The sequence below is a fragment of the Elgaria multicarinata genome, chromosome 2 (assembly GCF_023053635.1).
Source record: "Elgaria multicarinata webbii isolate HBS135686 ecotype San Diego chromosome 2, rElgMul1.1.pri, whole genome shotgun sequence".
Taxonomy (NCBI): domain Eukaryota; kingdom Metazoa; phylum Chordata; class Lepidosauria; order Squamata; family Anguidae; genus Elgaria; species Elgaria multicarinata.
The window spans coordinates 77,930,119-77,944,210 of record NC_086172.1 but is presented as its reverse complement, the minus strand read 5'-3'; the positions used below and the strand labels follow the sequence as shown (position 1 = coordinate 77,944,210).

The 14,092-nt window shown below is 48.0% G+C and overlaps 2 protein-coding genes across 3 annotated transcripts in view; one reads left to right on the top strand and one right to left on the bottom strand.

The window, feature by feature from the left end:
* The window catches only part of TBX10 (T-box transcription factor 10), a 30,235-nt gene extending 26,543 nt beyond the window's left edge, over window positions 1-3,692 (top strand). Inside the window, exons 5-8 of the mRNA XM_063118342.1 lie at window positions 285-440; window positions 1,017-1,084; window positions 2,200-2,288; window positions 3,404-3,692. Of these exons, the coding sequence (XP_062974412.1) occupies window positions 285-440; window positions 1,017-1,084; window positions 2,200-2,288; window positions 3,404-3,681 (591 nt within the window). The 3' untranslated portion in view covers window positions 3,682-3,692. The remainder of the gene's footprint in view (window positions 1-284; window positions 441-1,016; window positions 1,085-2,199; window positions 2,289-3,403) is intronic.
* An 899-nt stretch (window positions 3,693-4,591) lies between these two features.
* TCIRG1 (T cell immune regulator 1, ATPase H+ transporting V0 subunit a3) overlaps window positions 4,592-14,092 on the bottom strand; it is a 30,464-nt gene continuing 20,963 nt past the window's right edge. For both annotated transcript variants that reach the window (XM_063116848.1, XM_063116849.1), the window contains 7 exons: window positions 13,741-13,859; window positions 13,099-13,312; window positions 12,459-12,572; window positions 11,720-11,836; window positions 9,020-9,137; window positions 6,631-6,802; window positions 4,592-5,784 (listed from right to left, as the gene is read on the bottom strand). In XM_063116848.1, the coding sequence (XP_062972918.1) occupies window positions 5,703-5,784; window positions 6,631-6,802; window positions 9,020-9,137; window positions 11,720-11,836; window positions 12,459-12,572; window positions 13,099-13,312; window positions 13,741-13,859 (936 nt within the window). In that variant the 3' untranslated portion in view covers window positions 4,592-5,702. The remainder of the gene's footprint in view (window positions 5,785-6,630; window positions 6,803-9,019; window positions 9,138-11,719; window positions 11,837-12,458; window positions 12,573-13,098; window positions 13,313-13,740; window positions 13,860-14,092) is intronic.

Sequence of the window (14,092 nt, the reverse complement as noted above, 5' to 3'; positions counted from 1 at the left end):
TTGAAATATAATACATTTAGTCCGGTGGTTTTATACAACTTTTTTTTCACATGTAGTTACATAACACATACAATGAAAACAACTTAAGTATATGTATAAGGGTTTCTCACTGATCTGTGGGCCCAGCCCACAGCAGATTCTTAACCCTCATAGGGGATACATTGACATGTGGTACAGTGAAGGGTAAAGGTGGCTTGATGCTGCCAGATGAATAAACGAAAAATGTTAAATGGGTGCCAATGTACTTACGCCTGGCTGAAAGACATCTTCTCCTGATCGTCTAGATCATCCTAAACTCCATGCACAGATACCAGCCCCGTTTCCACGTGGTGGTGGTAGATCCACGTCCGGACAGTGAGCGTTACGCCCAGGAGAATTTCAAATCATTTATCTTCACCGAGACGCAGTTCATGGCAGTGACAGCCTATCAGAACCACCGGGTGAGTGCACCACACTCCAAGGGTGTGGGTCAATATCACACAGGAGAGGGTCCTCGGGATTGGTGCGGTACAGTGTGTGACTGGAGACTGGCAGATTGAGCCACATGATCATACCCTCTGCTATGACAATCCAAGCGGTGCAGTGTTCCTAATGCATTTGTCATGGTGCTCTGCTGACTGTAACAACAACTAGGTTTAGCTTTTAGGGGTGTGTTTTTTTAATGCAGTGCAATGGATAGAGATCAACATGGACTAGGTGGTGGTGGCCTGATCTACTTCACAGAACTGTTGCAAGTGTAGAATGGTATAACACCTATGCATGTCACCTAAGCTCCTTTGAGAAAAAGTGAGCTACACCTCTGCTAAATAGATAGCTGTTAAGTGGGTGCCCTGCCCTGCTTTCAAAGAGCTTGGAGCAGTGTGCTCTAGCATCATAACATTGTGGCATTGACTGATGTGTTCCACAACTGGCGTTACCTCCTCAGGGGGTAGTGAAAGCAACCTATCCAGCACAGCAAGGGAAGGGCCAGCCGGGAAGATGCCGTGTACTTAACGAATCCCTCACTCTCTTGGCAGATCACACAGCTGAAAATTGCTAGCAACCCATTTGCAAAAGGGTTCCGGGAATGTGAGCCAGAAGACTGGTAAGTGTGCTGACAAATCACTGCCCTCGCAAATGTGGGTGGAAGGGGAAGCCTCTCCTGTGATATGGCTGCAAATAAGTCAAACACAGTCCTCACAGTGCAATCCTAGGAATGTCTACTCAGGAGCAAACACCACTGAGTTCAATGGGAGTTACCCTCAGGTAAACCGGAGTATAGGATTGTACTTTTTACATGTACTGAGGGACAGGGAAGGATGGTACAAGGCACTGGTGAAGCTGCATCTGGACAACCCTGAATTCTTTTGCTTTATCCTGATGGCCTGGGCATCTCACATCCATCTCTGCTCAAAGCCAGGACTCCCAAGTGTCCAGCTCTCCTCTCTCTATTATTATTATTATTATTATTATTATTATTATTATTATTATTATTATTATTATTTTATTTATATAGCACCATCAATGTACATGGTGCTGTACAGAGTAAAACAGTAAATAGCAAGACCCTGCCGCATAGGCTTAGCATTTCCTTCCCTCTGTCCCAATAACACCAACAATGGAATGTTCATATTGCCAACCATCTTTATCCACTGTCTGGCAATTCTGAGCCTTTCATTTGTAACGTTTAATGTTACAACACCTTGTTTTGCCAATTTGTGTTGGGAAGGGGTTCTGTCAGCAACCTCTGTACCATCCTAGTAGCTAAGCAGAACAGGTGGACTCAGGAGCAACAGTGGTTTTAATAGGAACAGAAGGAGCAGGGTCTAGGCAGCTTCCTCTACAGCAGGGGTGGGCAGAAAATAGGGCAGCAGCTCTCTAGATGTTTTGGATTTCATCTCCCAGAAGCCCCTGCCAGCATAGCCGATTATCAGGAATGCTGGAAGTTGGAAGTGCAAAACATCTGGAGATCTACTTTCTGCCTACTCCTGCTCTACAGTAGGGTTGGTCAACTTGGGGCCATCCAGATGTTTTGGCCTAAAGCTCCCCTCACCATTGGCTATGCTTGTTAGGGTTGATGGGACTTCTAGGCCAAAACCTCTGGAGGAGGCACAAGTTGCCCTACAGCACTGCTTGAGAACACACACACACCCGTTTTTCTTCCCAAAGGCCATCACCCGTCAAGCTGGAGTCTTTATTCTGCCCCTCTTTCTTGTGTAGGCCGGGGTCGCCAGGGCAACTGTTAGGCTGCTTATCTCGGAATGGGGGTCCGGCTACCTTAGCCCAACTGCAGGAAATGCCAGAGAAAGGTAAGATGGAGATGCAAACGATAAGCCTTGCCCACGCACAACTGCACTGGAAGACTCAGTCCTTAACTGAATGCATGATGGAAGAACCATCAATCCAGTGCTATGGATATGCTGGAGGGTCTACACCTATCTGAATAGGAACTTAATCAACTGAACCGAGGCTGTGTTGGGCTTCTCTCTCTGTGTGTGTTGCACTAGAGGTAAGATGTGGTCCATCACCAGATTCTTGCTAAAATCTAGTGCAGTCTCGTTTCTCAGGTTTAGTCATAATCGCGTCTGTGTGTATTCCAGATAATTGCTCAAGCATAAAATTTAGTATTGGATGCAGAATTTAGTTGAGAAGCTTGTTTTACTTTTTGGCAAGTTTTGGGCCATTATGGATGCAAAAATAACTAAGGAGCAGCATCTTTATGTCCTGCTTATCTCGTTAGCCTACCCTATGATTAGTATAATTTAGGTAGATTTACATAATTTGGCTTTTCTTGATGTAGTTTGATTTTTCATTTTTTTCAAACTGCAGTGTAAACAACCCTGCCTGTATTTATGTGATGCTTTTGAAGGGTGCAAGTGAGCTCATAGGCCCGATTCGTGATGCCATGACATGGAACCTGCCATTGTGATCCATGTAGGCCTCTGTGGCACAGCAGTAAAACATGCCACGCTAGCAATCACGTCATTCACCCAGATTGCATGATTTCATTCTACCCCAGCCCTGCATTTCCAGAGGCCACTAGTATGTACAATCTGTTGTGCATACATTGTGGCCTCCATTGATGCACGACTGGTACATACATCGGTTACTACTGCAATGTGGAGCTGCAACCCCCTAAACGTGTTTGTTCAACAGCCAGTGTGGTCAAGTGCAAATCAGGTCATGGTCTTCTGAGATCCTGAGGCTTAGTGAGATCACAGGGAGATTAACTCCCAAGTGCAAGCTTAGACAAGATTTCTCAGGGGTTGAGTGTCTCACCTTCACTACTCCATTCAGTAGGGGCATTATCCATGGAAGAACAGGCTGGATCAGAAGAGAGAGAGAATTCTGAAGGAAATCATGATGCATAGGGATGAGCTTGGGTAAGAGCCTCAGCTCTCTACAGCTGCTTCTGTCTTTCTAGGGTTTTCCAGCAGCAGCCATAATCTCCCTCCTTCCCTCCTCAAAGACGCCTCCCAGCTCCAGCACCTGCCCATGGTGACACCAGCCAGCCTCCCAGATATGTGCATTGCCCGACGGCCCTTGAGTGAAGCATCGGGGGCCCTGCCCTACAAGCACCTTTCCTATCACAGTATCTATGTGGGAGCCCGGTCACGGGCAGCACCGTATGCCCTCCCCAGCGGCCGAGGCACCAGCTTCCACGCTCTCAACATCTACACAGCTGGTGGCTATGAACAATGAAGGACAGAGATGTGGTGGGCACACCGGAGACTTCCCTGCGCTTGCCCCTCCCTTCCCTCCTAAACTGGGCTTACTGAAAGGTGTCATCCCAGGCCCACTCCCTAGGCCCTCCTGCTGTATATATCATTGCACTGCCTGCTAAGGAGGTCCACCTATTCCACAACTTGCTTTCCACTGAAGACACTCTGTGGAAGGTACCTTCAAGCCAAGCTGACACAGGCACCCTCTGTCCCTCCCAGGACAAATAGTTACTTTCTTCCTCATTGTTCCCTTGCGTATGGACATTAAACACTGTACAGGGCCTAGTCCAGAGTCAGTCTCATTTCTGAGGTGTGAGAGAGCCCAAGCTAAGGCACGCAGGGAGCAAGAAGCATACTTCGTTAAGGCGCTGTCCTCCAGTTCCTGACAAAGACCACTTTTTGTCTCTTTGAAATACACTACAGCAGGGGCAGGTAACCTTTTTGCGCTTGGGGGTACATTTGGCCATTTGAGAAACTGTCCTGGGCACTACCACAAAACGGCTGCTGTGGGAGGTGTGGCAAAGGACAAGTAAGCTGCGCAAAAGACTGAGTACGAGGCAGAGCTGCAGTCTGAGCCCCAAGACACTAAACAACCCCTTTGAACCCACAGTTTTCAGCATCAACAGAAATCCCAGCTGCCGATAAGAAAACATGTTGTTGTCGTCGTCGTCGTCGTTTTAAAGAGTGGGTACTTTGGTGTGTGCCATGAAAGGTGTCTGGAGGTGCATTGGTGCCCATGGGTGCCACGTTGCCTACCTCTGCTCTACACAGTTTTAAAGGAATCCAACTCCATTCGCACAACTGGCATACGCGTGTCCACCCTAAACCCAACTTTGCAAAGCAGAAGCCTCAAACGGGCTTTGCATCAAAATAAACCCGAGAGGCAAATATAAAAATGCAGCAAGGGTTATGCTTTTATTTCAGAATTTAGTGGTTACAGTGATAAGAGAGTGAGTGGCTTTTAAAACACCGAATTCTAAGCAATCTGCTTATGTCACATTGCCCTCTCGTTAAAACACGGGACTCCTCAGGGGGAGCCAGGGGTGCTGCTATGACCTTCTTGCCCTCAAGATGAAGTTTGTTCTGCAATTCAGGGCAGGAGTGGCTCTCTTGCCCTTGGCAACGTTTGTCTGCAAGTCTGACCTGTACAGGACTGCTATTATTTGCCCTCCCCCACACCCAGGACCTACGGAAAGGGCAGGCACGGCCACATCAACCCCCTTCCAGATCTTTCTGCACCAGGATGTCGGCCACTTCACTAGCACAAGCAGATGTTCCTTCAAATCAGGCGAGAGGAGAGGGCTTGAAACTCACCTGCAGCAACATAGGATGCCCAGCCTGATGCAGGGTCTCAACCCCAGGCTCCTTACCAGGGAAACAAAGCTCTTTGAGAGAGGCATACAGATGTAGAAATTAGCACCCATTAAAAATCTAGTGCAGGCTTTCAAAATGTGGGCAGCTTCCTCCCTGGTCTCTCCCTTGTCCTTAGATGTGAATAAGCAAAGCTGCATCTTCACAGACAGGAATGAGCAATAAAGACGGAAGTTGCCATCTGCAAAAACCTACATATGGACCTATCCCTATTCTGGTGTCCTTTCCATTCCTTCCCAGCAGCATCACAAGGCAGGTTGGTTCAGCTGCAAGTCCTGTGGATCAAGGGCTAGAAGGAAGGTGTCACAGCACAGGACACGGGTTCTGTAAACTCTTTCCTTAACTCCAGAATTTCTTCGCAAATACTGTTATTCCAACAACGAGGCATAGGACCTCACCTGAAGCATGGCAGAGGGGAGAACGCAAGTGGTTTCCTTCCCCAAGAGAGGGATGGAGGTTAAGAAGCTCTGTCACACCTTCTGGGGGGACAGGAGGCACGACTGGCAGAAAGGGGGAAGAAGCAAGAGTCAGCGGCTCGAGTAAGAAAATGCAGCATCAGCCAATCCAGTTCCCCATTGGCTCAAGAGGGCGCACAGCGCATCTGCTCTCAGAAGAGAAGTCCTCTTTCTCTTAGTCCCAGACGTGGGTAATGAAGCTGAAGGGGTTGAACCGGTACCCGGCACCGGCATAGAACTTGTTCTGAAATTCCACCCTGAAAGATGTAAGAGTGGTTGTTTCAGGTCTCGCAGGAACGGCTCTCAGCTTGCAACTCCCTACTAGCCCTGCCTCGATGATCACACAGCCCCTGAAACAGGCACGTCCCAACTAGACATGTCAGAGGGATCTGTCTGGGGATGCAGGGTGAAGCTTTTGCTGAGCTTTCAGCAGCTCGTCCCCACCCCCAGACTCCAGCTCACTTACCCAACTCAATCGGTTGGGCCAGCGTGCAGATTTTGGGGTGTGTTATTTATTTATTTATTATTTACAATATTTATATACCACTCCCCATTGAAAATTTTGGAGTGGTGTATACAAGATTTTTATCCCTTAAATCACTATTTATGCACATTACAGCTGCAATTTGCACAAAATTACACACATTATAGCTGCAATTTGTGCAAATTACACAAATTGCAGCTGCAATTTGCAAAAATTGTGACGAAAGAAAGAAAGAAAGAAAGAAAGAAAGAAAGAAAGAAAGAAAGAAAGAAAGAAAGAAAACCAGGGAAGTTCCCAGATTTCAGGGAAAAGCCTGCAACTTGGCTCGCAAATGCAAGCCAAGCCGGGGGTTCCAAGGAAATCTGGCGAGTCCAAAACGGGCCGGATTTCCGCAAAACAGCCATCCCTAGTCCCAACCCACTCTGCTATTCAAGGCCCTTCTGCCTCCCCCAAAATAGCAGTCCTGGCCTTCTGAGGAGCACTTCTCTTGTGCCCCGCCTCCCCAACTCCAGCTGGGCCTCAGTCCACAGAACAGAGGCACCCGGCCAACCAAGCCAAGCGAGGCAGTTGCTCTCACGCGGGAGAGGCTCCTGCCTCGCCGACAGAAACAGTGCCTCACCAGTGCAGACGCAGGGCGTGCAAGAAAGCCGAAAGTCCCTCCATCACCAGCAGGATTGCCACCGTCAATACTGCGAAGAAGGCGAAGACCGGCACAAGGAATACCCCACCCCGGTAGCCTTGCATGTGGAAGCCATTCCTCATCACCATGGTCCACAGGACCTCTGAGAGCTCTGCGGGTAGGGATAGAGATGTCAAGATACTGGGGGAGGGGGACCGGGAAGCAGGGGGGACAGAAAAAAACTGGGCTTTCCCCTCAAGGACCTTTATTGTTGTTGTTGTTGTTGTTGTTCATAAAAATTGAAAAAATGTAGTTTTGGATTGTGGAATATTTTCTTTCAGAACTGAAGACATGGTGTTTATATTAGTGCTGGGCCAAATGCTGCCTCCTATTTATGGGAACATTTTCTTTCCCTGCGAAAGAGGCTTTGTTTCTTCTTCCTCTTTCACAGGGAGGGGGAGAGTTTTCCCCTTGGGGAGGGGGACAGGATTTCCACATACCTTTTTAAAGTGTAGCCAGTTGTTGAGGGGGTCTTCTTTCTATTTCTTTTTTTAAAAAACAGAACAAAATACCCCAGCACTTAGAGGAGCCCGGCAGTTCTTCCTGTATGCCTATTTGAGACCGTGTGACCTTGCCCTCTCCAACCAGGCATTCAAGAAGAACTGGGCTCCTGCAAGTGCCTGGGGTGTTTTTTAAAAAATAAAAAATAGAAAGAAGACCCCTCACCAACTGCCTACATTTAAAAAGGTATGTGGAAACCCTGTCCCCATCCCCAAGGAGAAAAATTCGCCAAAATTCTCACCTCTCTCAGCCAATTTTTCCAGAGTTTTCGTTTTTCCGCCACCCACGAAATACCAAAAATGGAATAATAGAAATTTTCACCACAGCACTAGTTTATACATTGTTATGCAATCATTACTCCCACAAATGATTTCTAAAAACTATGGAAATTGAAGACTTTTATAGAAAGACTAAAGATGCAAAACATCTGGAAATAATGAAGCCATGGGGGGAAATTGGTTTTTTTTAAAATTCTTTTATAAGATTCCCAATGAAGTTATTTCTTCCATTCCTTATTAGAAATTATTGATCTTTTACTGATAGACATTTAGGGACCCTCCAAGCAATGCTCAGTTTTCCAACATGTCAGTAGAACCACCATATCATAATATGGAAGGTAATGTGCATTCTTGATAATTTGTGCTTTGTTCTACAGGGTCCTATGGTTCTGGATAGATGCTGTAGCAGTCAATTAATGTAGTCCTAATTGAAAACCCACATGTGGGGTGTGGGGGAGAAAAACTGTAGGTTATCCCGCTGCTGTCATCAGATGTCATAGAACAGCATATGGGTTATCCCACCTATGTTTTTCTTATTTTTAATTAACTTTGAAGCTTGGGTCTATGGAACTCACTGCCAAAGTTTTTAATAAAATTCCCAGTTAGACCTCATTGTTACTGCCTCAGTTATAAAACTGTTAACTGCTGCCATCAGAACAAACAGGAACAGGTTTAGAAAGTTGCTTAAACTTCCTCACAAAGAGTAACAGATGCAGCAAACCAATCTTCCTCTGCCTCCAGTTCTTCCTGCTTCTTCTGGCATTTAGGATGATCCAAATGTTTCAGGGACTACTTGTTGAAGTTCCCTCTGGTCAGATATAAAATAGGAACCTAAAATATGTTATGTATAACTTGGTTTACTCATAAAATTATCGTGCCTGGTATATTAAATTCAAAAGGACAGTTTATTCAGACAATAATTAGAAATTTACTGAGTTTATTTTTAAAACTTTTAAACTGTAATGATAATGTTATGAGCAAACCAAGTTATACATATCTTCCTAAGGCATCCATCCTCAACCTGGCGCCCTCCAGATGTTTTGGATGACAGTGGGCACTGTCATCCAAACCTGACCTTTGGCCCTGCTGCTTGAGGCCAATGGGAGCTGAAGTTCAAAATATCTGGACAGCAGCAGGTTGGGGAAGGCTAGCCTAAAGCAACAAAGTGAGTTTAGATCTGTAAAGTATGCTATAAAATATATTGCTTATTTTTCCATTTCTCCCCCAAAAAACCTGGAAAAAATCCCCCTCCCCCCACAATGGCTTCAAAATTTTGTCCATGTCTAGGTAGGGAAGAGTAAGTGCACTTATTAGGGACTAGTGGAGCAATTGGACAGCCTTTCCCCTCCTCTCCTGCTCAGGAGCCAGGAACCAGTCAGAGACCTGGCACTGAAGTGAAGGCACTTTCTCATACAGCCTTTCCCAAAGGCTTCAGAGGCACCCAACAGCCAAAATGCCTGCCTCCCACTCGCCCACAGAGTGTCCCAAAGCCCTCACCCCGCCTCATATTCCCCGCCCTTCACCTCCCACCTCTGGAAATTTAAACTCACGTGCGTGGGCCAAGCTGAGAGCCCACAGGCGCAGGTAGGAGGCTGTGTTCGAGATGCAGCCCAGGCAGTACTCGATGGTGTGGATGGCCTGATGCATGAACACCTCGGAGAAGTCAAACTGAAGGAGAGTCGGACAAAGAATCAGATTAGTACAACACTCTGAACCACTGTTGTGGGAACGAGACGTGGAGCTCCATCACGCCTGCTATCATGGCGCAATCCATGCAAAAGACTCCCATGATGGCCACTTCATAGTCTGCTATTGCGACGATGGACTCGAATGACGTCGCCCATGTCCTGCCCTGATTACGCTTTTTCCCGCCGAAAACGTGCCCCCAGAAGAACCACGGAAAGTCTGGTTCTTCTGGGACTCCGAACGGCCACTGGGGGCTCAGGGCTTTCAGAGCTGGTGGAGGCACGAGCCTCATGATGAGGAGCAGCCCCCGCTTCCCCACGAGGCAAGGACTGACAGCTCACAGCCAGGCTCTCTCGCCGCGCAAGGCCTGGGCAGGATTGAACGCCCCCCCCCATTCTCATCCTCCCTTTTCTCTCCCCCCTTCCTGCTGAGAAGCTGGAAGGGGGCAGGGGTGGGAGAGAGCACTGCAGAGCCTGAAGCCGAGGCAAGGAGCACGAACAAAGGGAAACTATTTCTAGGAGAGGACCTGTTTTGTTCCTTAAGGGTGGGTGGGGTAAAAGTGGCGGGGAACTCTCCGCCCTCACAGTGCCTGGCATGGTGGCGGTGGCGGCGGCGGCGACTACTACTGCTGCTACTACTACTTTCTGGAGGTGTTGCCTTCCCCACCCGCCTGCCTGCCCACCCACACCTGCCCTTCCCGGAGCACGGAGGCTTCATAGCAGGAGAGTAGAGCGCATGACAAGCGCAGGAATTGGGGAAAGTTCTGTAGAGTTTGCCCTGGTTGTTGAAAGTGCGGAGATGGTCTAAGGCAGGTGTGATGGAGCTCTTAACAACAATAGCAGCTTTCAGACGCTATGGAGACGAAGTGCGATAATTCGAGGAAAAACAGGTAGGTGTGATGAAGCTCTGGTCAGGGAAACCAAAAGAAAGTCCCCTGAAGCTGCTACCAGGATCTAAGCTAAAGGGCTTGGGGCAAGCGGAGAGCATATGATGTCCCTAAGAAAAGGAGAGGAGTCTTCCTGCACAAACATATCTGTATGGAAGACAGAACCATGCAGAAGACCAATAAAGCCAGATCATGAGGCTATCCTTTGAAGACATTATTTTTACTTTTTTGCACAGCAGCCTGTGCCACCTTGTGCCTTCTCTATACACTCAAAAGAGCCCCCCCCCAAAACAGCTCCCCAAATGGGGAGCTCTATCCCTTCTATTTCATCCGAGCTTCCCAATTCTAGAGAAGTGCTGATGAACTTAAAGGCACTTCTGACTGATGGGAATCTCTGACGCAATAAAATGCTGGACGTCTTCAGCTGCATTTAGTTATTCAGCATCTTAGAAACAGCAAGTAAAGGAGCAGAAATCATACAACCTGCCCTATTTGCTCACGGCCCCACTAAGAGGCTAACCTCCAGCAGCTGTCTTGGCCCACTAGGGCTGGGCAACCTCTGGCCCATCACATGTTGGGCACCATCAGCCCAAATCAGCATAGCCAGACACCAGGGATGATGGGAGCTGCACAGTCCAACAACATCTTCAGAAGCCTTCAGGCTGCTCATCCCTATAGCACACAATCCAAGCTCCGGTAATCTGCTTTAGCACTATGCAGTCTCTCCCAATAAGAGGAGCTAAGAATGTATAATGACATGGCTTCTCGTGAGTAGCTCTTGTGGAACCACAAGATTTTAAGTCTTGGAACATTTCAAGCCCTCATTCCAACCTTGGCTGCAGCTGGAAATTCAGAAGGAGATCTGGATAGACCTCTTAGAAAGGACCAGAACTATTTCCTTTTAGGGCACAATTTTATGTATGTTAAGACAGGGAAAAATACTACAATTCCCAGCATGCTGGGAGTTGTAGGATTTTTTTCTGTTTCAAAATGCATAGGCTTGCACCTTTAGTCCTTTCCCGGCAGGGCTTTTATTTTTTCCACTGTCAGTCCTCAAAGGCTGTGGAACGATTAAAAAGGAGGGAAGGGCTCCTGATCATGTGAAGAGTGTAATTTTCTCATCACTAACTAATTACAGCCATCTCTCATACATCTGGGAAATAGGGAGCAAGGCTTTCAGATCAGGAGGCACAGCCTCTAGGTACTTGTAAAACCCTGCCGCTCTCTTTTTAGAAATTAATTTTTTAAATTAAATTAAACATCTTAAAAAATTTTTAGAAGCAGTAAGCCTATATAAACTAGTTGCTGGGAAACACAGGTAGGAGGATGCTGTTGCACTCATGTCCTGCTTGTGGGCTTCCATGTTGACAGCTGGTTGGCCCCTGTGTGAATGGAGTGCTGGACTAGATGGATCCTCGGCCTGATCCAGCACGGCTCTTCCTATGTTCTTACGCACACAGCTCCAGCACAACATGCGTATTGCCTCAGTTATTCCACACATTTCAACCGGCCTTCTTTACCCAGGCCAGTCTTTGACAAATGCTTCAAAACAAAGCAAAAAGGAAACATTCAAACTAAGTGGCCAACCGGTATAATTTATTTTGACATTCGAATCAGGAGGATTTGGGTGAATCCCACCATTCTGACCAACTGCATCCCTCCGGGGCCGAGGTCTTACCTCCAACTCCTGTTTGGAATTAGCACGATCCACATCATCCTCTGCGACGTTCACGGATCTGCTCGGCTCCTGTGAGTTCAGCAGAGGCTGGCGCTCCTCTGCGCTGGAGGGGTTGAGCTGCAAGCATCCCAGTACACATCACCCATCAGGGAGGAAGGGACAACACACACCAGCACAGAAAAGTCCCCCTGTCTCTGGCCCCTTTTCCTCAACCACTGATCTTTGGGTGGTTTCCAGGCTTCCATGCAGGGGTTCCCCCCCTCCCATTCGAAAAGTTTATAAGGCTTAGTTACTGGAAGTAAGAGCGTTAATCCACAACATGCTGACATTCTTTTAACTTTAGGACCTGCCCCTTTCACTCTGCCCACCACTGGAATGCAGCACACGAGAGCTTCTCTGAAATTAAATTAGTCCCCAGCCCTGACATATGCCTTCACTTCGGTCACTAGATGGCCATAGAGACCACTCCTAGACTCAGGCCAGATCTACACCAAGCAGGATATAACACTATGAAAGTGGTTTGAAAACGGTATAGGCAACGTGTCTTGGGCCCCAACAGTTGTCAGTGCACTTCAGTACCATTATAAAGCAGTAGTGTAGATCCTGCCTCAGTCTCAATGGCTCCACGCCAGGAAATCCATGCAGCTGCACTGACCCCAACCTGCCAAGGTGGAGGGGTAGAGAGCCAGGTTTGGACAGAAGCCCCAGGCTCAGGCACAGGGGTGTGTGTGTGTCTTACCCTGGGCCGAGAGGCCCGGCGCGGACGCTGGCACCAGAGGTACAAGGGCGACCCCAGTAACAGGACAGGTACAGAGATCAGGGCCACCACCACCAGCACCTTCTGCACTATGTCCTGCAGAGAGAGAGAGAGAGAGAGAGATGATGATGATGATGCAATCTCTTTAGTCCTAACTCAAGGCGGCCAGAGCCAAGGTAGGATGGAGTGGCTGGCTGCTGCCAAGAGTTCTCCCACGACAAAAAGGAAATAATGAAGGCTTGATCTTTAACAAGACAATTGGGCATAGGTCTGAGTGCAATGTCCTCTCCTCCCTCCATCTCATGCTCTACATCAACCCCTAGCCTGTGGGGCATGGATGGCGTGGGTCCTTCCTGCATCCCCATAAAGTTACAATTGAACAAAACAACATGTTACACCCCCGAGCGTCTTGCTAGCTAGAGGAAACCAAGGGGGCAAACCCAGTATGGACCCCCAAGGTGTCACCTTTCCCACCACCCACCCCAAATAAGATGCCAGGACCAGCAATACTGCAACTTGGGATGGGGCAGAAGGGAAGGAACAGCTGGGGAGTTGGAGGAGTGAGTGTTTGCTAGGTAGGGAGTTGAGCAGACAGGGTACAATGCCACAAGCAGTTAGTTACCTGCTGTTCAAAGAGTGGGAGGTTACCCTCAGTCTCTGAGAACAGGAACATATTAATGAAGTGGATGAGGATACTGGGTGCCCACCGGGAACGAGCAGCGTCGTACATCACCCATTTGTAAAAGATCAAGACCACAAGGTAGCCAAAAAGTGCCAGCAGGAAGGTGATCTCCGGAAGGAAAACCAGTAGAAGCTTGTAACGCTGCCTGAAGTGGCTGCAAGTCAGACAGAGGAGAGTAGCCATCAGCAACAGGAGAGGATCTAGAGAACCATCAGGAACATAAAAAGAGCCCTGCTGGATCAGACCAAAGGCCTCTCTAGTCCAGCATCTGTTTTCCCATAAGGGACAACCAGATGCCCCTTGGGAAGCAATAGCTCTCTTCTGCTGGTGTATCCCAGCAACTGGTGTTGAGATCCTTTGATCCTGGAGGTAATAAATAGCCATCATGACTAGCAGCCATTGACAGCTTGATCCTCCCCGAATTTATTCAATCCCCTTTTAAAGCCCACTATAAAGACTCTAAGAGAGATGGGATTCTCCCAGTAGCGTATAACCAGGCTGGAGTGGAGCCAGGGGGTTCTCTAGCCACCACCACCACCCCTTCCACAGGAACAGCAGGCGGGGGATGAGCTGGGCACTTACATGTGGTTGAAGATGCCAAGGCACACGCCAATGCTCATGTGCACAATGCCCAAGATCACAGACATCTTCATCTTGAAGGAGTTTAAGAAGGTGAGATGGTTGACGGCCAGGCTCCAGATCTGACTCACAAGAGTGGAGAGGAATGACACACATAAAATAGGCAAGAGTGTGAAACTCTTTCGGAAGCGGAGGAGGAAGAGAACAAAAACGCAAGCAAGAGGGAAACCCACATGCTTTAAACCTGATAAGATGAGAGGAGCCTTGTCCTAAAACACATCTGAACACATCTACACGCCTGTATTTTTAAGGCAGCTTTTTCCAACTGGGTGCTCTCCAGAAGTGTTGGACTACA